The 24,969-nt window shown below is 34.5% G+C and overlaps 4 protein-coding genes and 1 non-coding gene across 9 annotated transcripts; 1 reads left to right on the forward strand and 4 right to left on the reverse strand.

Annotated features, from left to right (window-relative positions):
* Positions 1–295: 295 nt before the first annotated feature.
* On the reverse strand, positions 296–5,392 carry LOC100785039 (ETO1-like protein 1). 5 transcript variants are annotated; one of them, XM_014767218.3, is made up of 7 exons: positions 5,126–5,372; positions 5,012–5,024; positions 4,350–4,611; positions 2,553–4,262; positions 1,863–2,154; positions 1,380–1,689; positions 296–849 (listed from the first exon to the last, which is right to left on the reverse strand). In XM_014767218.3, exons 3-7 carry the CDS (start codon positions 4,475–4,477, stop codon positions 629–631), a joined length of 2,661 nt encoding a protein of 886 aa, XP_014622704.1. In that variant the 5' UTR covers positions 4,478–4,611; positions 5,012–5,024; positions 5,126–5,372; the 3' UTR covers positions 296–628. The 5 variants fall into 5 exon arrangements, with proteins under 5 accessions (XP_014622704.1, XP_006575060.1, XP_006575059.1 ...); XM_006574997.4 differs by having other exon boundaries at positions 4,350–5,024; positions 5,126–5,392; XM_006574996.4 differs by having other exon boundaries at positions 5,012–5,392.
* A 5,799-nt stretch (positions 5,393–11,191) lies between these two features.
* Positions 11,192–13,332, forward strand: LOC100785575 (protein LIFEGUARD 2). Its single transcript, XM_003518856.5, has 4 exons — positions 11,192–11,549; positions 11,652–11,765; positions 12,746–12,903; positions 13,001–13,332. The coding sequence occupies exons 1-4, from the start codon at positions 11,300–11,302 to the stop codon at positions 13,205–13,207; spliced, it is 729 nt and encodes a 242-aa protein (XP_003518904.1). The 5' UTR covers positions 11,192–11,299; the 3' UTR covers positions 13,208–13,332.
* Positions 13,333–13,367: 35 nt separating this feature from the next.
* Positions 13,368–18,029, reverse strand: LOC100782024 (VAN3-binding protein). The gene is made up of 7 exons (XM_003520155.5): positions 17,566–18,029; positions 17,173–17,298; positions 15,491–15,917; positions 14,739–14,969; positions 14,593–14,642; positions 14,452–14,509; positions 13,368–14,355 (listed from the first exon to the last, which is right to left on the reverse strand). Exons 1-7 carry the CDS (start codon positions 17,902–17,904, stop codon positions 14,141–14,143), a joined length of 1,446 nt encoding a protein of 481 aa, XP_003520203.1. The 5' UTR covers positions 17,905–18,029; the 3' UTR covers positions 13,368–14,140.
* Positions 18,030–23,128: 5,099 nt separating this feature from the next.
* LOC121173077 (uncharacterized) lies at positions 23,129–24,821 on the reverse strand. The gene is made up of 2 exons (XM_041006896.1): positions 24,481–24,821; positions 23,129–24,341 (listed from the first exon to the last, which is right to left on the reverse strand). The coding sequence occupies exons 1-2, from the start codon at positions 24,715–24,717 to the stop codon at positions 23,316–23,318; spliced, it is 1,263 nt and encodes a 420-aa protein (XP_040862830.1). The 5' UTR covers positions 24,718–24,821; the 3' UTR covers positions 23,129–23,315.
* MIR9751 (microRNA MIR9751) lies at positions 24,389–24,485 on the reverse strand. Its single transcript, NR_126797.1, has one exon. It is a non-coding gene; the product is annotated as a microRNA MIR9751 (primary transcript).
* Positions 24,822–24,969: the final 148 nt, after the last annotated feature.

Genomic DNA, 24,969 nt, shown 5'->3' on the forward strand with positions numbered 1-24,969 from the left:
TGTGATTTTCTATTTGAGGTACAGATAAGACAATGCATATTAAATAATATTTCTTTATATATCCATGTACAAGAAAAATTTATAACGTTTTGACCACCCTTACCGAGTCTACGGTTCATGTGTGTTGCAACACCTCCACACTGCCATTTTCCCCCACGACTAATCAATGATTGTCATTGCAATAGTTTGTTAGGTAAGAATGAGAATATGCTATTTTGAGCAATAATTCTGTGGAGGACAACCTCATTTGTTAAGTGACATCCAAAAAAATGGTCCACGAATACATACACGGTCATAAAATATGTGTATCGGTATTTAATAAGCATATGCCTTGGCAACAAAGCATTAAGTCAAAAATTTCAGCCTGTCAAATTAAAAACTCATGAAAGATAAGTGGTATATCTAAAATCTCCAAACGATAGAATATAAATTACAAAATTTCGGCCACTCCTAAAAATAGTCTTCAGGTAGTTAAATCTTGTTTAACTGTACTTTTCATTTACAAATTCACATTTCGTGACCGTTATAATAGCTGCATAAATGCCGTCCCCTCTTTAATTTTCATAGTGTGGCCAAGTTCTCAGTGTGTAGGCGTTCAATGTTATATTGTGTTTTCATCTCGCAAAAGTCATGGCTCGTGACTATTAACACGACAATGAAGTTCCAACATTTTTTGGTGGTTTGGATCCACTGAGAGCGCAGCACGACAGTCTCTTAGCGCACCTAAGACATCTCCATTGTGTTCATGGAATGCTGCACGTAGATGCAGGAGGTGCAAATCAGCTTTAAATGCAATTGCTCTAGAGAGTTCCGCAATGGCTTCCTCTTCCTTATGATTGTCCATCAAAACTACAACCACATACACCATATGCACATCATCAACAATATCAAGTACTAGATGCAATGCATGATATGACATGACAATATGATTAAGATTGACTACTGAAACTGAAATAACACCCACAACACAACAACGACAATAATAAGGGACAATATCAATTATTTTGAAATTTTCCAGTATAAATCATTTTGGTCCTTGAAAGTGTAAAGTATTGTCACAGGAAATTCAAAATAAATCCCTGAAATTTCTAGTTATTTCGTCTTAGTTAATCACTTAAAAATACTTATGGTCATTTTAGTCCCTCCACATATGTATGTTAATGTTATCACTAAGTTACAATTTTTGGAATTTTTTTATTAATGTGATTGATAGATTGCACTTTCAGAGACTTATTTGGAATTTCCCTAATTTCAGATATTAAAATAACAATGTTGTACACTTTCAGTACTAAAATGGTAGTTTACTCGAAATTTAAACATACAAGTTTCTTATAGCTGACCAACAGAATTGATGGCGAGTAAGCAAATAAAATATGAACCTGCTGCGCGATATCTATAAGGATACACCCGAAGTGGATCCAATCTAGTCACCATCTCCAAATCTGCCTTCGTGAGATCACGATCACCATACTCAGACCTCTTCTCATATGCTGATGCATTGTTTCTCGCCTTCTCAATAAGATTGGTCATTTCTTTGTAAGCAGCAGCCTTATCATTTTTGAGAAAATGAACACGAGCAAGACCCTGATGCGCTCGGGTGTGCTGGATTTTAAGAGCCTTTATATAGCAATCTTCTGCTAAGTCCAATTTCCCACAATCAACATAAACACTTCCAAGATTGTTTAGGGCCTGGTAAATTAAATGGAAGAAAACAATTGTAAAACGAAAAGCTAATTGTATCCAAAGTAGCAGAGTTATATGTATATGATGTGAGTTTGTTGTTAACCCGTGTGTAAGTCTACTGGTTGTTTTGTTGATCAGTAAAATATTTCCAACAATGCGGAACAATTGAAGAACCATACCTGACCTTTGCGCAGATTATCAGAAGGACACCTCAAGGCATCTTCCAGAAGAGAAATAACAGTTGAAGAACATGATGAATCTACACTAGAGTCAGCCAATGCATAGGCCTTCAGGAAGTAGGCCTCAAAAGACCTTTTAATACTAATAGACTCTTCAGCTTTTTGGAGCCCTTCCTCACAATGACCCGTATCATACAAGATCCACCCCTCATATACAAGTCTTTCATGCTCACTTGATGCATGTTGCCAAGCTAACTGTAAACTCCGCATGGCAGCCTCAGGACAGTTTAACCTAAAAATAAATGTCAGATTTATAGACTTGGCATACATAAGTTCAAGTCTGTATTAGAATCAGAATACAAAGAAAGAGGATCTTGAAGCAGCAGAATTTGCAGATTTATCTATTCTTTTAGTTATGATACTCTCTGCATGATTCAATATATGTACATGAGAAACACCAATTACCAAATCAGATTCCCTATGGTTCATCGATGGAGTTAGGTAGAATTCAATATCTTTTTACAATAAACTAGGGTACAGGCCCGTGCTCATCACGGTAAAAGCAACTTTTATTTACATTATATCCATCATTATACAAAAAACAACAAATATGCCACCGGAGGAGAGAGAAAAAACAAGGAGGTGACACATTGCATTTGCCTGGACAGTTATCAAGTATTTTTAATATACCTGAGGAGAAGCAATGACTGTCTGAAGTATAGAACACCTTTTGCTGCATCAGATTCAAGCATCTGGTAGATGACAGAAAGAGACTCAATATCATCAACAGCAGACCAACAGTCATATAATCGGGCCCAACAATCTGCTGTTGTCCAATGTTCAACATGCTCACGCACAAGAGTACAGAGCTGAGATGCAGCTACACGCCCTTCAAACATTTTATAAGATGGACACAGGGTAAGAATTGCTTGAACATCTCGGACTGCTGCTTTGTAGTCCTCAAGGGCCAGATAGATAAAAAACCGTAATTCCAAGCACTCTAACGAAAGTTTAAAGCCAAGAATCCGGTTGATTTCAGCCAGTGCACCTTGAACATTCCCTGTCTTCATTAAAGAGGCAGTCCTATACATATAGGGATATATAAGAGTAGGATCCAGTTCAGTTGCTTTCTCAAGGTCTTTCTGCCTCAAATCACCATCACAGTATAGTGATCTTTCCTGGTACATCCATCCAAGTGGAGTATCTGAAGAAATGACTGAACTGATCTTCTCATAAGATAAAAGTTTCTCACCCTTTATAGAGTCCAGTCTAGCTAAACCCGCAACAGAATAAACATGACCTACATTTAAAGCCCTCTCAAAAAGACAATAGGCTTCATCATATTCTTTCCTTGAGAGTCTTACACATCCCAATTGATGAAATGCCAGCAGTCTCTGCTTGTCATTTTCAGCAAAATCAACTAACCGTTCCAGGAAATGAGCTGTTGTGTCTGAACTAGAATTTAGGTTCATAGAAACTTCACTTAAGAAACAGAAAAGTGCAAATATACCAGGCCCAACCATGACTGCCAACTGCTGCTTATTAGCATGAATAAATAATTCCACAACCTGATTGTCGCTCAAGCAGTTGGGAATATCACGTAAAAGAACTTGTAAACAAGAAGCCGCAAGGCCAGCTGAATTCTGATCAACAGCATATTCCATGAGTTCCAGAGCATCTTCTCTGGAGGAAACTAAGGATGCAAGTCTTCTATCACAAGCCTGTTTTAGTCTTTCGCAACAATACTTATTTGCAAAAGCTAATATTTCCACCAAAAGATTCGGAGGGACATCAAGTAAACTCCCTGTCGAGCTAAAATAACTTATTGCCCTCATACCTGAAGGAGAGAGATTGTTTTCAGACAAATCTATAGTCTCAGAAAGTGATTCCCTGAAACACCCCTTTAGCATTGCATGAAATGGTGCTGAAAGTTCAGAAATCTTTTGTCTATCACAGACTATCTTCTCATCTCCAATTTTAAAGATAACATATTCTGAAGCATTGTTCCCATTCATCGAAGCTCTATCCTGGGATCTTACATTCTCATCAAAAGGAATCTGAGATTCTACATCTATGGGTCCAAATTCCTTTTCACATTTACCACAAGCTGTGAGCAACTGAGCAACTAATTCTTCTTGCTTCTCATACTTCAGCCATGCCCCAAATATAATTTTCTCATGAACAGTGTTTGCTCTCTGCCAAGCTGACCGGAGGCTTCTACGCATTAGTTTGACATCCCCCAGGCCCTTAAAGACCTGGTATTGTAACAAAAACAGATTTGACTTTTCCTGAGGAGGACATGACTCAAGTTCTTCATGGATTTGAGCTAAAACTTCCACATAATCAACAGGTTTGAAGAACGGGAGTATAGGTGACTGTGGGACCTTGATTAGAGATTCTCTGTGGCAGTTAACAGTATACACTACTTCAATGAAATGACTAAAATAAGCTAAGTTCAAAATAAAAATGTTGACCAGAGAAACTTACATTGATGCAGAAGAGGACTGTGATGACAATTTGGGAAGCTTCCCTCTTTCAACCTGGAGCCAGGACTGTGGATTTAAAGCATTAGGCTGTGTTTCTTTACATGATTCTGCAGTGAAGAAAGTCCTCATAGGGCATAAGAGGCAAAACAAGTCCCAGATCTCCACTATAATAGCAGTGTATGCGTCCTCTTCAAAATCAAACCTTTACAAATTGGAGCCAAAGAAAAGGAGCAGACCTACCAAAAGAAAAGAGCAGCTTCTTCCTGCAGGTCACATTCCACAACCCTCAACTAAAAAATTCCCAACCCCAGAAAGCAAAAACACTTCTTTTCTTTTTCTTTTCTTCCTTTAAGTGTTCCCCTTTTAGAAGCAAAAGAACAAACAATCTCAAAGTAACGGTCTTTCCTAAAAAATGATTAATGGGTTATACCCATTAACAAAATCTAAGTCAAGACTTTTATTCATGAAAAAAGGGGAAACATTTAATCATCCTACTCTACTCTCTTCATTTCAGCATTAAACAAGGAATATATAGACAAAACGGCCAGATAGCTAAGGAAGATCCCAACACACACAAAAAAAAAGAGCACTTGAATTGAAGCTGGTTCATCCAAATCAGCACACGAAATGCCAGAGAGAGAGAGAGAGAGAGAGCAACTTCACCTGTGGCTTCAATCTGCAGAACCAAATGAAGGGTTCGGAGCATGAGATGAAGTAGAGATCAATCAAAGTGAGGGGGAATCTAACTGAAAATTTTCGACTTTAACTAACTTTTACTTTTTCCTTTGGTTGGTGAAAGGGAAAGTGAATTACTTTTTCCCTTCCTTCCGTTGGAGTTGGAGACCATAGAAGTTGCAGCCACTGTTGATTGGAAGTTGAACTTACCAAAATCAATAGGAATAAAAGTTTGAACTCGGTTGATTAAAAAAAAAAAATTAAAAACAAAACAAGTGATGAAACAATTGAAATAAAAAAGGAAAATAACAGGAGCATGACAAATATTACGCAGTCCTTTTCCAATGCCAATGACAAACGCCCAAATATTCCTCGTCTGAAAATGATGTCTTGTTCAATTCTTTAAGCCAAACAATAATTGTCCTAGTTACTTTGAAATATTACTTAAATTCGTCATACGGAAAATTATGTTAGCCCTTGACAAAATATTTACATTGATTTATTTTTATAATATATAATATATTTTTTTGAATTTAACAATTAAATTAATGACTGAACATACACTATAAAATTAAATTGATTTTTATTTTAAATATTAAAAATAAAATCTAAAAATTAACTGTATGCCATGTGCTTTTGATTTATACTTTTTATTATTTATTCAATTTTTAAACTTACTATATTCTTAAATTTGATTACTTTTGACTTTAGTGTTCTAATTTTGAAAAAAAAACAGTCAAAACATTTTTTATTCGTGAGAACTGGGGTTAGGGATGGAGAAAATGCTGTAAAAAAAAAAAACAAGAGTTTAACCCAGTTCTTGAAAATTTTGCAATACGAGTTCCATTTCTTGAACTATCTTGTATCAAGTGCCTATTTTTTTATTTTTTTTTTTACATAATGTGGTTGCTTGGAAATAGAGGAGAAAGAGTAGAAATATAGTCATGAATAAAATTTCTGTTATTTGGTATCATTTAACTAGAAAAGAAATAATTGTAAAATAATAGTTTCTACAAGATTATTGTTTCTTTGCAAATCAAAGAAGAAATAGGATGAAAAATTAACCAAGCCAATCTAATGACAAAAATATCCTCCTTCTTTAGTAGATTGTTTTTCCTTGTTCGTGTAACCCTCACAACACTCTTCCTCTATTCGTGTTGTTGATCCTCGTTGTGAAGCATTGCACCGTTGGTCTTCTGGGGAAGCCTCGCATTGCCCACCTCTCTGACCATTTATCCACTTTTTTTATTGCACTTTTGTTAATCGATTATATTCGTATAATAATTAATTATATGCCTATAATTGATTACTTGGGAGAAGCTATTTGATGTGCAGTCGATTAGACTTATCAATATTTTTCTTACATATTGGTGAAGAACCCATATTCAGTGCATCATTAATTATATGTCCAACAAAATCATTGATTCAATATGTGCATTAACTGTAATTTAAAATTAAAGAACTCATATTCAGCACATCAACTTGGAAGAACCATTTAGTTGATTATCATATGCATATAATCTATTAAATGACTTTCATACGTGTGTCTAGTCTCCTATTTTGGTTAAGTGTGGCACTGGTCATTATTTCAGTTTGTAAAGTGTAAAATAGTTTTTTTTTTTATAATCTAATTTCTCTCTTTTCTTTTCATTCAAACCAAAATAACTTCATGTTATTATTTATCTTTTATTTCTTTCAAACCAAACAACCCAAAATTCTAACTCATTTTTCTCTATTTATTTCCTTATTACCAAACAAGTGTTAATTGATCATTTTATTAAGTTGTGGTATAAAGGAATGTTATCTGCTAAGTACATATAAACTTATAAAAAAAAATTGATCAACTTGACCCAACCTGATGAGCTAGGTCAAGATAACAAAATTATGGCTTATATGACAATCGGACTAGCCCAACTTGCTTTCACACCTAGTCCATTAGATAAATGTTTGAGCTGCCAATTTGTGTTGGTCACTACTTTTTGGTCGATGTGGTCTATTCTGGCATATTTAGCTTTTGAAACCTACTCCAAAACAATGTTTCCCAACTCGGCGTACTTCTAAGGTGAGCATGTTCAGTAATTGTGCTAGTCTTAAGATATATTTTTTGAGAGGTGAAGGGACACCTTAACCCATAGTGTAATCTGGGTCAAGTCTATTCAAAAAGTGAGTTATAAATGTAACAATTAGTGGTTCACGTCTATGTTTTGGATTTGATGTTTCGTCTCGTAGTAGTCATGACAGGTAACATGAGATTTTATGTTACTATCATGACAGTTAAAATATTTGTTTGAGGTGCCATTTTTATCCCTAGAATCAAGATGAAAATTTACCTAATAATAAATGCCCATGTATATAGGTCATTCCGTAACCATTCTTCCTTTTCTTCTTCTTTGAGCTTTCTTTTTTATTCTTTAACTATTTTTTAGCCTTCCTCCTACTTGTTTCTAACTACCATAACCACTAGAAGTTGTCATTTTTAGCTCATTTCTCTTCATCTTTAAACCTTTTCTAATTTTTAGGTAACTTTCTTCTCTCTTTCTGTTTCCATTTTTTTCATTATTATTTTGCTGAGGGAAGTAAGAGAGGAGAAGGACAATAGAACTTTGTGTCGCTTCATTTGACATCAAGCTATAATGGCCCTTTGACCAAGGTTAATCAAGGTCTAATTCATGCCATCAGTTACTCCTTTATCTGGAACCACTTTATCCAATATGGAAAATATGTGGCCAATCAAATTAGAAGGGGTAAGTTAGTTGTTTTTGTAACCAACCTATCGTTTTGTTCATGTTATGACTCTAGCTTTTCTAGTATTACCCTAATCCATTCTGCTCCTATCCTAACTTAGCCCATGTAGGGCATTTAATTGCGATGGGAAAATCTAAAAAAGGTGAAAACAAAGTCTTCCCTGGTAGACTAGATAGGTACATGTGAGCACGGAACAAAATGTACTTACGACACCCACTTGTTTTATTCCATTTCAAAGGACCAACTTAGGAGAATGTGGTCCTAATTTACCACCTATTCTAAGCATATAGGTGATTGCCTATTAGTTGTTCTTGAGGCTAGCAATCAAGTATATGAGATGGCAAGGTCTTTTAACTCTTTCATGTACATGTAGGACTACCTTTCAAAACTTTAGGAGTTTAGATTCCATTTATCGAGTTCGGGATGGGTGTTCTCAACCTTGTTGCAATGGCTCACTCTCAATTACATCTCAATAATTGGTCCTTAATGAGAGGCTTCAAGTTATTATATGAACAACTTGGAAGAGAGTCCCTAATCCCTTTTTTGCTAAACTTATTTCAAGTACTTAATTGGGAATCAAAGCAAATTAAAAAGGTGGCAAAACTTAGGTTGGTTTGAGATATTTCTAAGTTAAAAGAGTAATGTTGTCCTACACGACCTCTTGTAAAAGGAAGAAAAATCATTTTAAGAAAGCACACATGTTTATGATATGATAAATTACCTTTTGATCCATAAAAGTGTTAAACATAATCAACGGGTCCATGAAACTAAAAAAAATTCAAATAAATACTTGAAATTGTCATTCATTTCATTCAAAATTTTAACTTAATCACTTACTATTTTGACCTATGAATATATGTTAATATATATCACTTAAGCCACACATGTTGCATGTAGTTGTTCCAAACTAATGTAATTGATAGGTTATAGTTCTAATGGCTTTTCAAATTCCTTAGTTTCGGTAATAAAGTGATATAACACTTAACACCTTCATTTCAAGGACGGAGTAAGTGAATTTATCCTTTACAATTCACATATTATTATTTACCAAGTGTTTTAGTGTAATAATTTGGGATTTTTTTATTTTATTAAAACGTAAAATATTTACTCTTTTGAACTAATTAGACATATGTAATCTCTTTAGACAGCTTATTTAAATACAAACGATAAAAATATTAATTATGTATTTTAGTTTAGTTGGTTGAACAGAATGTGTAGATTGTTATAAATCCTTGTTATTTATTTTTGATTTGGATAAAAAAAAAACTACACAAATTTCATTAAACAAAAAATGAAGTTAAGTAATTTTATTTCTTTCTTGCTACAAAAATAATTAAATGAAACATAGATAGTAAACCTTTAGTAAAATAGGCATAAATTTGATCTAGTATTAAAGAATATATTAAATTGTCTTAATAAGAAGATTGGTAGACAATATCGATCCTTTACTTATAGGCTAAGTATGGTGCAAACGATTGACCTAGCCTATATTTACTTATTAAATCAGGCTAGCTAATTACAAATTTGTTTAGTCAGAAAAACAATTTAAATCAAATAAGAGAACGACATCTTTGAAAACCATTCCCACCTAAATTTGTTCGCAATGCTTGTAGTGCTTTCTTTTGCTTGAACTTGGATGAATCTTCCATTACTTTGGCCAAGCTTCATGGTGGATCCAGTTGCAGAATTCAGGATTAAGGTGCAAGTCTACTCTCATACATTAAGACATGCAAATCATTTAAGCCACTCAATTTATGTTAAATTAGACATCTAATAATGGCAGGTGAGGTTTAGACACATCCAAAGTGTCCTCTCTCACTTTGGATATTGTCACGATTCGTTGGATGATCCTCCACCTTCATAATTGGCTATAACCATCAGGCACCACTTTTCTAGAGCCTACTATTTGCCGCATTTTAGTTTGTATTTTGTTAAGACTAGGCTATTTTGTCTCATAAATTCAACTTAATAATAATTGCTATTTTAATTTTATCATATACTACTAATTATGTAGGCAAAGTGTTGACAAAATAAAAAAAAACAAATGAATATAACTAAGTATAAGTGGAAAATGGTAGTCCTTTAAATGTATAGTTTTATATTTAATCGTATTTCTAGGATGGGGGAATCGATCAGGAAAGGGATTCTAATCAATAGAAATGCTTAACAATCTTTGAAATATGGGATTCAATTGTCTTACAAACCTTTTAGAAAAAGGATAATATCATAAAATTATCAAAAAGTTTGGTTTCTTCAAGTTTGTTGGTGTAAGAGAATTCATGTTAGCTGAGATTTTGAGTAAAAGGAGGTGTCTAGGTTTTTGAGGACGTGGTGTGTGAATCTGACAATAAGTCAGCACTGTTATGGATGCTTACTGGAGATCGCTGTCGGATATATAAATGGTGTTCTAGAATTGTTGAGAATTGATCTAGCCTCATCGTTAGCGCTTTAGTTTTGTTGCTTTATTTTCCCTTGTATCAAAAAACACAAGACGTTACTCACCCAATTTCATTTACATACTTTATAATAATAAATACAAACACACGCATTAAAGACATTTTTGCAAAGCTAATTTCTTTTGCTGGCTGTGAAATGAAATGAAATTTATTGGTTACGCTACAAGGTCTGTTTGGTTAGAAAGAAGAAAAAATTTAAACTTTTATTTTTATAAGTCCACTTTCTTTTTCTTTTTTTCTTTTCCTTTCTCTCTCTAACTAAATCAAAGAAAATGTGTCATTAGTTATGTTTTTCTTTCTTTCTATTTTCTCTTCTGCCGATTAGTGTTAAATCCAATAAAAACGTGCCGATGGATAAGATCCAAACCTGAGAGTTGTGAGTAGGGCATGTATATCAGCATGTGAAATGCAGAATCTGAATCATATAAGATTTGAAATGAATGAATGAATTATGAATGTTTGTTAGGTACCTAATCACTTTTAGGCGTTAATTAACGTAAACTAACTATCCCTCTCTTAAGACATATATTAATCGTAGACTTGTAGTGTTTTTTTTTTCTTTGGCTCTTCGAGCCCGTTTCATCATAATATATTTTTTTTTAAACAATAATAGAGAACTTCTTCTTTACGTAAAAAATAGATCTTTTTCATTTATATTTTATTCAGCAATTTGAAAAAAAGAAATACAGGGTTGACTGACCAAAACCGTGAGAGAGAACGAGCATATTCTTAAATACAACATCTCCCGATTCGGTAAGTAACTCATTTACTGGCTAATCACCGTTGGAGGAATCTAGAGGCACCCATCCCTACAAGCGTCGACCACAAAACACACCACGTGTCTCTAACGCCTATTCCAACGGCTACGATTCACGTTCCCCACTCGTGTAAGGTATGCGAAGTCTCACGAAGTTTCTTTTCCCACACGTGCCTCACGGTGGTTATTTATATCATCCTCATTCATTCCACGCCTGCAAGATCCAAAAGCGCTAAATTACTTTCTTTCCATTTTCCTTCGTTTTCTCTCTCTTTCTCAGTTTCTCAGTTTCTCAGTCATCACCATCGCAGCAGCAAGATGTGGAACCAACCATTCGGAAAAACCGATTTGGAAAGCGGTTCTCGGCCTCTGTATCCGATGATGCTCGAGAGCCCTGAACTGCGGTGGTCGTTCATCAGAAAAGTGTACTCCATAATCGCCATCCAGTTGCTCGTAACCATCGTCGTCGGCGCCGTCGTCGTCACCGTCCGCCCAATCAGTGTCTTCTTCGCCACCACCGGCGCCGGACTGGCTCTCTACATCGTCCTCATTTTTGTTCCCTTTATAAGTGCGTCTTTTTTAACCTAATTCATTCCGATTCCATTCCTTACTTCCTCTTTAGTTTTTCTCTGATTTCTCTTTTTCGTGTTGATTTTGCTTGCAATTGCAGCGTTGTGTCCACTTTACTACTATTCCCAGAAGCATCCCGTCAATTACTTGCTCCTAGGGGTTTTCACTGTGTCTCTTGGATTTGTCGTTGGATTGAGTTGCGCCTTTACTAGCGGTAAGATTCATCATCTGTATGTCTCTTGTTTAAATTGAGATGATAAGATGTTTTTCTCTGTTGTGGTGGTTATATGCGGTTTAAATTTTGAATTTCTTTGTTGGTGTATTTTTTTTTCTTTCTTTCTTTCATTTTTAGTAGAACCTAAATAATTTATGGTTTATATTGTTTTAATTGTTTAACTCGGAACTTAACAGTGTGCTTGGTTATAGAAGAGGGAGGAATTTTTATTTTTATTTTTTTTAATTTACCTTGTTTGATTTATAAATCTAGTGGGAGGAGAGGGGAAACGAGAGGTTAATTATCTACCTCTAATAGTTGAAGAATTTGGAATTTATGATTTTTGAAATGTAAACACAACATTGTTCCACAATTTTATTTTATTTTTCATCACTTTTCTTACTGTATGGATGTATGATAGTTCGTACTTTTCCTCCCCTCGGTTTAATCTCTCACTGCTTGGTTAAAATTTGGGCTTTGATGTGTGTGATTCTAATTTTTGGACAATGGACAAATGAGAATTGCATTTAGGAATTGGGATTACTCTTGATATTAAACTTGGGGTATGTCCATCATTGTGGGTTGTGACCAAATACCAATGCGTGGGTTCTCCGTGTTGGAGAGATTTTTGTGTCCGGACTGGGAGGATGTTAAGGCAATACGTTAAAACTTATTTACGTGGTTACATTAGGGTTCCAAGTTCTTATTTCTAAGTGTAGATCTAGTCTAATTTCTTCCTTCAATTGAGAGTGCAATGGAGTGATGAGATTGGATTATTCCCTTATATGACAGCTTTTGATGTAACTACCGTTTCTGCAATGGGAAATAAAACCGCCCTTGAAATCCAAATTGAGAACTTGGTTGTCACGTGTTAAGTCTTTTCTCCCTTGTAAATTTTTGCTTGTTGTGCAACTTTGTTTTGCTTACGTTGCATATTTAGGTTTTGATTTTTTTCCAATGACGCTGGATATTTGATACAGAGAAAGTTATTCTGGAAGCTGTCATATTGACTGCTGTGGTGGTGATTGGTCTGACTCTATACACATTTTGGGCTGCAAGGAGAGGCCATGATTTCAACTTCCTTGGCCCCTTCTTGTTTGGTGCTGTGCTAGTTCTCATGGTCTTTGCTCTGATTCAGGTATTATGATCTTCAAACACTGTTGGTTCACATGTATTATGCTATTGTAATTATTTTGGTTTAATCTTTATAGCCTTTTCTTTGCTTTCTCTTGCAGGTTCTGTTTCCACTGGGTAAATTGTCCGTGATGATCTATGGTTGCTTGGCAGCCATTATATTTTGTGGCTACATCATCTATGACACAGACAACCTGATCAAGAGATACTCGTACGATGAATACATCTGGGCTTCGATCTCCTTGTATCTGGACATCATCAACCTCTTCCTGTCTCTGCTCACTATTTTTAGAGCCGCTGATAGTTAGATCATTGTGTCATATTCAAATATTCCGTTCCTTGCCTGCACATTATTTGTTTTCTGTGATGAGGGTGGGTTCTGAAAAACAAATTCTTGTCAATTAATAAATCTTTGGGGCTTGCTTTGTCGCAAGGTGTCTTGTGTATACAATGGATTATTGTCAAAAGTTGTTCATAAATAGTGGATTAGCGATGAAATTTTGCACTTAATTATAAACACGACTGTCCCTTTCTTTTGTGTGTTCCTTATTTTCTGGTTATGATGATTGTCGGCAAATTGTCTATATTGGTGTACCAAGTTCTGCCTTTCATGCACTCTGATGCTTTGGCCATTTCTGGCTCTTCTTCGTAATAAAGTGCATGTTTTAGCGTTAAAAAAAAAAGAAAAGAATGCCAGATATAATATCTTGGATATAAGGCATTGGTTTATTTGGATATTAAAAAAAATATCAAATTATGTTATTTATAATTTCTAAGTTATTCTTGTTTAAGACAATATGTATTTGTATTAATATTAAGCTATATCAATTATCAATTTTTTTTTAAATGAAGTTAGAATTGAAAAACTAAAACTACAATTATTTGCAGTTCATTAAGGCAATTAAACAGTAAATGTTTGACTAATATAATTCTTCTGATGATATTAAATAATTTTTGTTATTTAAATTTTTACTATTAAGGTTTTAATGGATTTAAGAATTGAACTCACATCGTTAAAAAAGAAAAAATCTCACTATCCATGCTAAATTGATAATGCACAACAGCGGCCATAGCATATAGGAATTTAGCCATAAGGGAGAAAAATATAGTTTGTTCATTCTTAGTTACAAAATCCATTGTGTCTGGTAATAAAAATGGAATACAGCTAAATACATACTTATAGTTCAAATAATCAAGCAGTAGCAAGAGACTATCTTGGCAATGTGTACTAGTTGTGCATCTCAAACCCCATTTATGTTTTGTCTGCTTGCAACCATGGAAAGAAGTCTAGAAACCCCTTGAGTCCAGGTATCATATTCTCTTTGATTTCTACATTCGAACTCCACAATCCCCCTTGCTTCTGTCTTCAATCCAAAATACCTTCTTTCTTCACTGTCATCAAACAGATGTCTTCCTGGCCACGCTGGTAAATTTATGCACACATCTAACACAACATCTGCAAATTTAAGAGCACCAATTATGAATTTTTGTTATGGCAAGCAAAAATAAAGAAATGTAGTTAATTGCAAGCTGGGCTAGGCTAATAGCTTACTCTTTTTCTTTTTGGTAATGGTTCCTGCTACATGTCTGCTCTTCATTTTCAGCATCACCTGAAATGATTGCAAACGTTATGATGAATAGACAATACATGTACCCAATCCCACCTGCTATGAATTCTTGATGGAAAAAATACCTGGCCTGTTCGATGTAGATAAACTGAAACTATTTTCCAGTGAAGATCGCCTACAGTTTTTACCAAATTGGAGTTTTAATCTTTTTGCAAATGAGAGAAAAAAATTCACAGTGCTAATATATAGCTGTGTTTGTTACTGAAATTACCTTTACGTGTCCGTTTGAGTAATGCAGTGCCCCTAGCAAGGAGCTCTTGGCTGCAGGCACCCAAAAAAATTTCACCATTGATAATCTCCCCACTATCACTGGTACTAGAATTACTGTTATTGCCTTTACCACATATTCCAATCCCTATGCCACTCTCAATTGGCGTCACTGCAGTAATATTCCACACCTCTTTCAATGCTCTTGCTTTCAAGGTCGCTGCCCCTCGTAGAGCTGCACATATAAAGGATCACATTCTTCAAGTGGCTATGCAGAGAGAAAAATACATAACACGACTATTACTAGTTGGTTACTACCTTTCAAAAGTCAAAACCCATGTGTACAATTCTGGTACTAAGGGATTAATCAACAATGGAACTATAGATCCTAGTTGATTCTTTACAGTTGAAGCAACTTAATAAGCCGTTTCTTCATGGTCAATTCACTTAAATTATTCAGAGATCTTTCATACAGTATCAACTATGGTTAAGAGCAGTAGTTTAATGGTTTCTTTATAATAATAATAATAATAACAAGGACGAAACTTAGATGAATTTCTATATGTGCTTTTGATGCTATTCTCCAATCAAAATTGGAGTCTCATCTGCATAATAAAAGGTTTGCATTGAAAGTTAAAATAGATTACCAAGTTGAAACTCCAATTCTGATTAGAAAACAACACCAAAGCACCTATAGTACTGCATCTTAGTTCTAAGTTTAATTGTAATAATAATAATAATAGTAATAAACTCTACCTGTGGCAGCTGCAGCTGTAAGTGTTGTGATATCATCATGAGAACGGACATTGACAGCAGAGCTAACCACAGAAGCAAGGTGATCTCTCTCAGCTCCCATTGCTTCAGCAGCCTCCACACACTGAGCAGCAACTAACGTGGCCGCAGAAGCCACAGCCATGGCCATCTTGTCATCCTTGTCAGCTGCAGATGAGGCTGCTGTTGCCGCGGTGACGGCTGCAACTGCAGCTGCCACCGCGGCAACAGAAATTGAAGCATGCAGTTGAGCATTGTGGGTTCTGTTTTCTTCTTTCTTTTTTTCTCTTCTGTCTTTCAACCATCTTCCAACTGTTTTAGGTCCGGAGCAAGGAGTGGCATTCCCTGTAGCACCACTCATGGCTCGTCCACCATTGAACAAGGGGTGAATCGAATTGTTTGCTCGAAAAAACTGCAATGAAGCCTAGCTTTATTAGTTCTATGGATTCTCCATTGTTGGATTAATTCAACATTATAAAATTGTTCCATTTCAAAATAGAAAAAATGCTGACAATGTTCAATTATTCATGGTTACTTACCTTGCTACTCTTAAGTCACTGGCATGCATGTCTTTTCCTTACTATTTCTGCTAGTGTTCATTTTCATTTTTTATTAGTTTCTATTCTATGCAACTATGTAATGTTTCATTCCATAGTTCCTGTGATAAGAAAACTAAACACATATTTTCGAGTTGCGAGAATAAATTCTACTAGTCTTTTGCTGTGCCAACTCTATGCTTTGATTTCTTCTTTCTAGTAAAAAGGCCAAATTGAACTTTTTTCTCTCTACCAAGGAAAAACTCCAAAATGAGAAGATTGTTTGCGTGAATGCGGAGATAAGGTACACTGGACAGTCAAAATCTTTGTCTTGTTGTGAGACAATCATCAGGCAGGTAAGTTGACAGAAAACCATATCTGTAACAGTAACTCGTGTCATTACCCACTTCAACAGTTCAAGTGTTCAACAATCACCTGGTCCCATGCAAAGGTTATCTCCAAAGTTCAAAAATGTTGATTTTTAAAATGAAAGGTCACAACCCCTACAGAACTTTAGGCTCTAGCTCCCTCTTTTTTCGTGTGGTAATGGAGAGAAATAATAAAGTGGAGGTGAGTCTCACTCATGGAAAACCCATGAGCAGTAGAAAGCACCAAACGCCACTATCAATGTGCAATTTATTTTTGAATAGCAATGAACATAGATATTTCATTTTCTTCCACGTAGCCATGGGAACTAAAATGAGTACATGACTAACAAATGAATCTGTTGGGGCCCTCAAGTTCCTTTCTTTTCTAAATTATTTTTACATTTTTTTCCTTATGGTGGCAGCTGAAAGAAATATGATAACAAGAAAGTTATAGCAATGGTCCCACATGCATATTATCAAAATCGATCCCACCTTCTTTAAATCTTTTTTAGATCTTACATGAAATACATTTCAAACTTAATTACTGAACTATACTACATACACAGTTTTAGGAACCAGAAGAAAGATACGGCATTCGAAAGTGAGATTGGGAAGAGAAACAAGAAAAAAAAAGTAATACATTAGTTACTTTACAAAAATATTTATTGTACTTGTGAGAAAGCACTGTTGAGTGCAACAGTAGTAGAGTCATTTCACCAACCTCCTCGGTCCAAAACAAAGGGTGAAAGGAACAGAGAAATACCTTGACAACATCGTCAAACTCGTCAGAAGGAGAAATTGGTGGACTATCCGTTCCGGTTAAAGAAGCACCACCGTTCAAAGGTTCACTACTATGAGACAATCTACCTGACGTTAATGGAGACACTTCCTGTCACACACACATATCACACGTTATATTTAAAACCAATATGTAGTCATACATAGAAAAAACAAAAATGTTTAAAGAATGGATTTTTTTTTTTTTGATCGAGAAATGTTAGTTTGTCGTTAATTGTTAATTTTATAACTGATGATAAAAGATGCAAAATGACAAAGTCTCTAAGAAACAACAACAACAACAACAAAAAATGTGATTTTTGTATGAGAGAAACATGGTATGAGAGGCAATTTGGCATGGTGAAGAGTGAAGACCTACCTCTCTTGCGGACTGTGACATTATGCGGTCAAGGACAAGTTGTGAGGTGGCAGAGGAAGCAAAAGAGAACTGGTTGCCACACATGGTTGAGAATTCCTCTGAAGTTTCTTCGGAAATGGAGTTAGTCACAGAAGAGGGTGCATTAGGAGGCTTGGAAGGTATGTAAGAAGAAAGAGGTGGAGGTGGTGGAAGTGTAAGGGCTTTAGAGACCTCAAGAGAAGAGGCACTCCATGATCTTGACAGAAACTCCATTGGTACTCGAGGGCTTTCTGGCAAATGAGTGCCACTGGTTAGAAGGTTTTCATTTCTACGACACTTCATTGTGAGGTTGTGTTCCATTTCAGGGGTGAACAAGTGTGTGTGAACTTCAAAGTTTGTAGCTTTGAGAGGTAGCTTGGCTTCCTGAAGGGGTATATATATATAGTGGAATCTTTGAGGATGGAGTGTCTAATGGTGCATTTTTCTTTTTGTTCTCGAGTCATTTTCAGTGTCCTATACTCTAATGATACAATTATTTAACAAGTTTAAATGGATCTTTATACTTTGTGGTAGAAAAGTAATATTTTAGCTGGTGTTTGGTTCAGCATCACATATCTACATTTTATCTAAAATATTTAAAGTAAACGTAACTACAAATTTGTAAGCAATCCACATTCAAATAAACTATTTAGGGTATATTTGTGAGGGGAAAAGAGTGAAAAAAAAAGTGAAATCAAGAGTAAAATAAAGTAGAATTCAAGCACATTTTATTTTAATTTAAAAATTTTATTTCAATTTATTTTTATTTTATCTTTTCATTATACCGAACAAATATTTATTGTATATTTAGTTAGAGGATGAAAATAGAAGAATTTTTTTTTAATTAAAATAAAGTGTAAAGGTGTGAGACCTACTAAAAAATTATAAAATTTATCTTCAATATTATTTTCATATTACCTTTCAAACACTTTTAGGCCAGATTTAGAATGAAAATGAATGGAATAGAGAAAAAATATTAAAATTAAAGTAAAAAATATGAAACTCACAAATTTTTCAAAAATTATGATCTTTTCCTTTCTATTTGAATTCAACCAAATCACCTTAGTGTTAAGAAGTTATACAAGAATGGTTTTTATACCAATACTATGGTTGGTAAGTTAACCCGCTCTAATGGTATTTCAAATCAAGAATTTCTTCTCACATCCGAAAATCAGTTAGTCAATTTTTAATGGAATATTAATAATGATAGACATAAATGATAACTTGTATCCCTTAATCAAATTATCTAGTTTTCTAATTTTTATTAATCCTTAGGTATAAAATAAATTGTATTAAAAGAAAAATATTCATCTTGTGTGTGTTAATAGTATCTAATAAAGGTTAATAAGAAAAAAATTTCTCAATGGAATTGTTCTCATGGTTCGTTAACAGGGGGAAAAAATTAACAATATGTTGGGTAGGAGAAAAAAAAATAGGTAAGAAATAAATACATAGGATTGGAAATAAAGAGAGAAATGGGTGGGAAAAAAAGGGTTAAAAACGCAGGGATTTTATATGTGTTAAGATTAAGAGAAATAAAGAAAAGTATAGATAAAAAATCTTGAATAGCAGAATAATTAATGAAGTTGATGCGTAGGTGCGTTTTCATGAAACATGAAGATTGAGTCAAAACAAAGAGATATACATATTGCAAATCCATCAAATAGTTTGAAATGCAGGTGTGTTAACTGATAGGTATTGTGCAAAATCAATTATAAATAAACTCATTATACATTTCTTTGCTATTTCTCGTCATTTTTGCATGAAAATAAATTCAAATAATATCCATCACTTTTATATTTCTTTCCACACTATTTCACATAGTATATCAAATAGATTCACTTTTGTTACTCTCTTATTGCTACTTCACCCTCCCTCTATTTCTTTGTCATCTCTTTATCATCAAACACAACTAAAAGAGAACATAAAAATGGCTATATTTGTTTATTTGATGAAGAGAAAATGAAAAATTAAATAATAATTTAATTTTTTTTCTCCTGTTCAAATTCATTTTATTATAATAATAATGCTAATGTCCTGAGGGCAATGTCCGGTCAGCAGGTGGTAAAGTGGGTTAAGAGCAGTCAGAATTGGTCAAACATCATGTGAAATACTTTGCTGTGAAGTTCATATGTGCTCGATATCAGAGACTAGGGCGTAGGGAGAATTGGGTGACAATGTCATTTTAACACAATATTTATGGCTCATCTCGCAGATCCTAACATTATTAAATTGATATCACGAAGAGTAGTGACGAACATTTTATTGAGCTATAATTAGTGACTGATTCAACTATCATTACCAAGCAATAACAATAAATAAGACTCATCATCATTCATGATTTAAGTATAACAATTCACGTGACAATAGTAGTGGACCCGGCATATAATATTAATATTTAATAGAACATTACAAATTAAGGGCTAGGAATCTAGTTGAATGCTGCATATTCCCTCTTACCAAAGGATAGCGATAGACTAGACACAAAAATATTGACTACCGGGCTAGAAAGGAACTTAATCATGAAGAAGACAAAAAGACAAGACACATGATTAGGGACAAGTTCTAGTAATGTAATAATTGAGCTAGTAAGATTTGTAATCTTATTTATGTAAAAATCATATCACTGGAATTAAAACATCTAAGTTAATTGAATAAAATATGTGAATAAATTATTATAAATTCTAACATTGTCTTTCATTCTAACCAATAAAAAAAATCATTTCAGTAGAGAGAATAGCTACTGGCCTACTGCTGCACATTAAAAAATGATTAACAAGAACCAGATAAAAACAAATTGCCAAACTAGTATTATACACTTGAATTGACATGCAAAATTGCAAACGGTCATTGAAATCATTGTTGTTCTATAAGCAATACATACTTGGAACATTGTACAAGAAAATGCAGGGGAAGATTCGAATTCGATCAAAGGTGCAAAGGTGTATATCTCTGTACTCTGTAGTCATCCGTGCCCAGATTAGAAACATAAATTTTATTCATTGTTTGGGAGAGTGAAGTTGTTTCCTTTTAGAACAATTTCAAATTCTGAAGCTTCAAAACTATTTAGAAAAGCAGAAATGAGATTATATGAGTTTCATCTGGTTCTGGATAATATTAGCAAATATACCCGTTAGTTTCAAGAGTTAATACATAGGATCATTCTAAGATAAGTGCTTATTCTTGAAGGAGGAAACAGTGTCTGCATCTCAGACATGAAGAGGGGAAAATGTCAAAATGGGTGTTCCTTGTTGTCGTAGGAGTTGGCAACGTCGATGGCCGACAGGTTAGGAAGTCCAAACAAAACAAGTTTTAGCAGAAACATTTTTCTCCAGTGTTGTGTTGTGTTGTGTTGTGTTGGGCACAAAAGTTGTGTTCTGCTCTAGAAGAGGACCTGTGCTAAAATGCGCGTGCACAGAGACGTCATGACTCACCAGCTTCTGTTTTCTCAATTTTTTCAGCCACGGGCATGCATGGGCACAATCTCAATCCCCCCTCTCATAATTCTCTGAACAAAGGAGAAAAGAAAAAGGCAGTGAGAAAACAGCCTTAACCTTTTGGTTTTGTAAGTACTTCCTTCATCACTGACAAAAGGTAGAAATTTTGTTCCTTTTGCCTCCATTTCTCATTGACAATTGTTCCCCTCAATTTCAATTGCACTTCAAGGTTATTTTCAGAAAATTAATTAAATTAATTTATTAGTCCTCTAATTTATTTATTTGTTAAATTTAATTTATTCTTTTAATTTTTTTATTCCATTTAATCCTCTAATTTTTAAAATTGATTTAATTTGATTTTCCGTTTAAATTAGAAAAACATATTTTTGATAATTTAATACCATTTAGTGATGATTTTAAACCACCATAAATACACATTTAAAGGACATGATCACTTAAATTAATTTAGTCATAAAACTAAATTAAACTGATTTTAAAAATTAGAAAATCAAATTATAAAAAATAAATAAAAGATGAAATCAAACATTAAAAATAAATTAGAGAAAAAAAATTAACCCATAAAATTATTCCTACTCAAAATTGATTTTTTAAGTCAACTTTGGTTACCCCTTTAGGACCACTAAGAAATGAAAAAGCGAGACCTACTTAAGTGGCTAACTCGTTGTACTGAACGAAAGCATAGATAGGCTCTCTTTTTCTTTTCTTTTCTCTTTCCGCCACAAGTGTAATTTTTTTTAATCAGACAATTTTAACACACTCACATTTGTTTTCAGGTCAATTGCACAAAATGATGCTTATCCAAAGGATTTTAACACAACTAGACATTCATAGCATGTGTGGGGGTGGTGATGAGATGAAATAAAATTAATTATGAAATCACGGTGTGAAATAATATATAGCTGTTTTGAAAAAATATGATTTAGAGTCACCAAGATTTTAAAGGTATCCAAATATATTATCACGTGTGATTATAGGTCAATTCATTTAAATTTATTTGTTAAAATAAATACTTATTCTAAAAAAATAATTTTCTTTGCTTCTTAAAAAACACTTAAATAAAAAGTACTTATTTTAAAATTATTTTTTTAAAAGTTTAAACATCTCACCGTATACGAGTTACGTAGCAAGTAGCGAAAAAAGAGGCATCTACATATGAGTGCAACGTTCTCTTTGGTGAATGTACAATGCAGGTTTTTCTTTTGGTATAAGCCAAAGCTTTGGGATAAATGAAGGCAAAAAACCGAGAAGCGAACCTTCCCTGGCAGACATATCCTGACATAATGTGAGGGCAGAAAAGGCCGAAAGAGTGAAGGCATTATTAAATGCATGTCCATTGTTTATCGGCTAGCAGCTGCAAGATAAAGCATTTTTTCTGTTGCATGATCAGGTCACTTTTTCTTTTCTTTTGTTAATCCTGTGTGGGGTCTAGGATTAGGAACACAATAGAAGAATTGCACATGTAGTTGTAGGTAACCACTGGAATCAACATAACCTGGTGTCACTGTCCACCACTTCCAGAGAGTAAAGTGATTCCTCCATAACCTAAGTATGAAACAGACAAAAGGGGTGGATAAGACAAAGAATGAAGGAAATATAGGAATGTTTGGTTTGACAAAAAGGTTTTTTTTTTTTTATTGTTGTTTCATATTTTCATAGTTATAAAAAAAATTTCTTTATTCTGTTTTCAAAGATCTATTTGGAAAGCATTGACAGTAACCAAATAAAAAAATGTTTTCAACATTCCTTTTTAAATTTTAAAAAGGAAAGTTAAAATATTCACTTTTAATCTCTAGTTATTCACATTTTAAGCTTTGGTCCATACCTACACACAAATAAAATTTAAGTTCTCGAAGCTATAACATTAGAGAAAAGCTTTTGGCAACATAAAAGATAAAACCGCTACAAAAACTGTTTAGAGATTAAAACTTACAGTTTCCTCGTATAGAAGCTAAAACTTAAAATGGAGACAATTATAGAATCCAAATGAATACATAAACCTATAAAAACAAAATAAAGTAACATCTTATAATTATTTATGAAATAATTAATGAAAACGATAAGTATTTTCCCAAAACTAACAGGCAAAATTTCTCCCCTGTTAAACAGCTTCCCAAATATATTGCCATTCCACTAAATGAGTGTAACTCTTTTGCAAATATACGATTGTTCCAAATAAAGGGTACCAAAATACATAATGAGTGAGGTTTAACTAATCAAACCTCTATTGCATTGGCAGGGGTATACATTGAAACAGGACTAACCCTTAGAAACTAGTCATCTATTTGACTGCAAACCACTACCACCATAGTACTGCTTTGTTGTTTCACGTGAGAACTCGGCAAAAGTCATCCCTTCCTTCAACCGTGACGAAAGAGGGGGAACTATTTTGTTAATTTCTTGACTTAGATTATCACTATCCTGCCCAGATTGCTGCTGCTCCTCATCAGTAGCCACTAAACACTGACCATTGAAGCTGGAGTTTGCATGCGGATAATCCGAGATAGAGAATGTTTTAGTCCATGCAGGCTGCAGAAACACAACAAAAGTTTCTCTGCTCAAATTTTCAAACTTGGAAGGTCTATGAACACAGTGCAGGGCCGAGCGAAGCTTCCCCTTTGAGATTATATCGGCAGCTTCCCCAACTTGAATGATAAAACTTTCTGGAGGGGCATTCACCATAATGGCCCTTTTCTTATTGGGATCATATATCTGCAAGCATGTATGCCTAGTTGGTGATGGACACTCATCAAAACAAGATGCAGGAAACGGATCTTCTGTTTTGCTTGTCTCCAAATAAGACGGCAGAATAAACAATGGAGTTGTAAGAACAGTGAATATGCCATAATCATAATGCCACTGCTGCCACAAATTCGAATGAATTCCACCCGAATTCGCGTCATGGGCAATTGAATTCGACTCTAACCCTTCCAACGGTTTGATATTACCAGCACGTCTCTTGCTAGTTGCCTTACTCCTCTCAAGTTGTTTTAGGAGGAGAGCATCTAAATGTGAATGATAATGAATGAGTCTCCCTTTAGCCGCACATGAATCCAATAGACTCTGCTCTAACTCATTGCCACCAATAGCCTTGTCACATATTCGAGCAAGGCAAAGCCCAAGCTCCATCATGCATAACCCTAGCTCTTTGAAAGAGCTTCCAAGATTCTCGAATTCCATTCCATAGCACTCACTCACCGTTTGTTGAACATGTTGTGATTTGGCATATTTGAGTTGCATAGCAAAGGAGGACACCGTCCTATCAGGATTTCTTAAAGGGACGTCACTACCCAAGTTATGCTCCTAGGAAGGAAAGCACGCAATTCAAGCACAATGAGCATCCCTACAAAACTGAATTAATTTTAAACCTAAACCCTAGATTAGGGTTATGAGCAGAAATGAATCAGAATGAGAATAATTTAGGGTTTAGGTTTAAAATTACCTTGAGAACGAGTTTCCGGGATTCGCGGTCGAGAAGGGCGAGGTTCCGAGCGAGGGGGAGAAGGTGTGAGCGGAGGTTGGAAGCGTTGGGGACGTTGGTGACGGCGAGGAGGCCTGGGCCAGTGGGTCCTAGGGCTTCCATAATGGAATCGACTATGGATGAAGTTGAAGGTGAAGATAAGTCTGAATATTGAAGCTCGTATAGATCTATCGTCTCTGCTTCCTCCATCTCCATCATCTCTTGCAGTTGCAGAGAGAGAGAGAGAGGATAGTATGAAGTATGAACGCTTGAAGACGACAATGATACTGTGGGCCTAAGCTCCGGTGTAAATTTTGCAATTAGAATTGGGCTCTTGGCTTTTTCAATTCATATATAGCAACTCTGGCCCATTGTTCCTTTCATCTTTTACACCCTGTAAGTCTAATATATCTATATATTTATAATTTATAACATATAAGTAGTGATATGTATTCATAAAAATAGTAATAT

This window comes from Glycine max, chromosome 2, assembly GCF_000004515.6.
Source record: "Glycine max cultivar Williams 82 chromosome 2, Glycine_max_v4.0, whole genome shotgun sequence".
Taxonomy (NCBI): Eukaryota; Viridiplantae; Streptophyta; class Magnoliopsida; order Fabales; family Fabaceae; genus Glycine; species Glycine max.

What these genes read in the sequence shown, in the direction of transcription:
- LOC100785575 (XM_003518856.5), top strand. Translation starts at nt 11,300, where the DNA reads ATGTGGAACCAACCATTCGGAAAAACCGATTTGGAAAGCGGTTCTCGG. An exon ending in GAGTTGCGCCTTTACTAGCG is followed by an intron (nt 11,766 to 12,745) that starts GTAAGATTCATC and finishes TATTTGATACAG; the next exon opens with AGAAAGTTATTCTGGAAGCT. An exon ending in TGGTCTTTGCTCTGATTCAG is followed by an intron (nt 12,904 to 13,000) that starts GTATTATGATCT and finishes TTTCTCTTGCAG; the next exon opens with GTTCTGTTTCCACTGGGTAA.
- LOC121173077 (XM_041006896.1), bottom strand. Translation starts at nt 24,717, where the DNA reads ATGATGGAGATGGAGGAAGCAGAGACGATAGATCTATACGAGCTTCAA. An exon ending in CCCGGAAACTCGTTCTCAAG is followed by an intron (nt 24,342 to 24,480) that starts GTAATTTTAAAC and finishes TTTCCTTCCTAG; the next exon opens with GAGCATAACTTGGGTAGTGA.
- LOC100785039 (XM_006574997.4), bottom strand. Translation starts at nt 4,477, where the DNA reads ATGAGGACTTTCTTCACTGCAGAATCATGTAAAGAAACACAGCCTAAT. An exon ending in CAGTCATTGCTTCTCCTCAG is followed by an intron (nt 2,155 to 2,552) that starts GTATATTAAAAA and finishes ATTTATTTTTAG; the next exon opens with GTTAAACTGTCCTGAGGCTG. An exon ending in ATAATCTGCGCAAAGGTCAG is followed by an intron (nt 1,690 to 1,862) that starts GTATGGTTCTTC and finishes TTAATTTACCAG; the next exon opens with GCCCTAAACAATCTTGGAAG.
- LOC100782024 (XM_003520155.5), bottom strand. Translation starts at nt 17,904, where the DNA reads ATGGAACACAACCTCACAATGAAGTGTCGTAGAAATGAAAACCTTCTA. An exon ending in ACTCAAACGGACACGTAAAG is followed by an intron (nt 14,643 to 14,738) that starts GTAATTTCAGTA and finishes TAAAAACTGTAG; the next exon opens with GCGATCTTCACTGGAAAATA. An exon ending in CATTACCAAAAAGAAAAAGA is followed by an intron (nt 14,356 to 14,451) that starts GTAAGCTATTAG and finishes TTAAATTTGCAG; the next exon opens with ATGTTGTGTTAGATGTGTGC.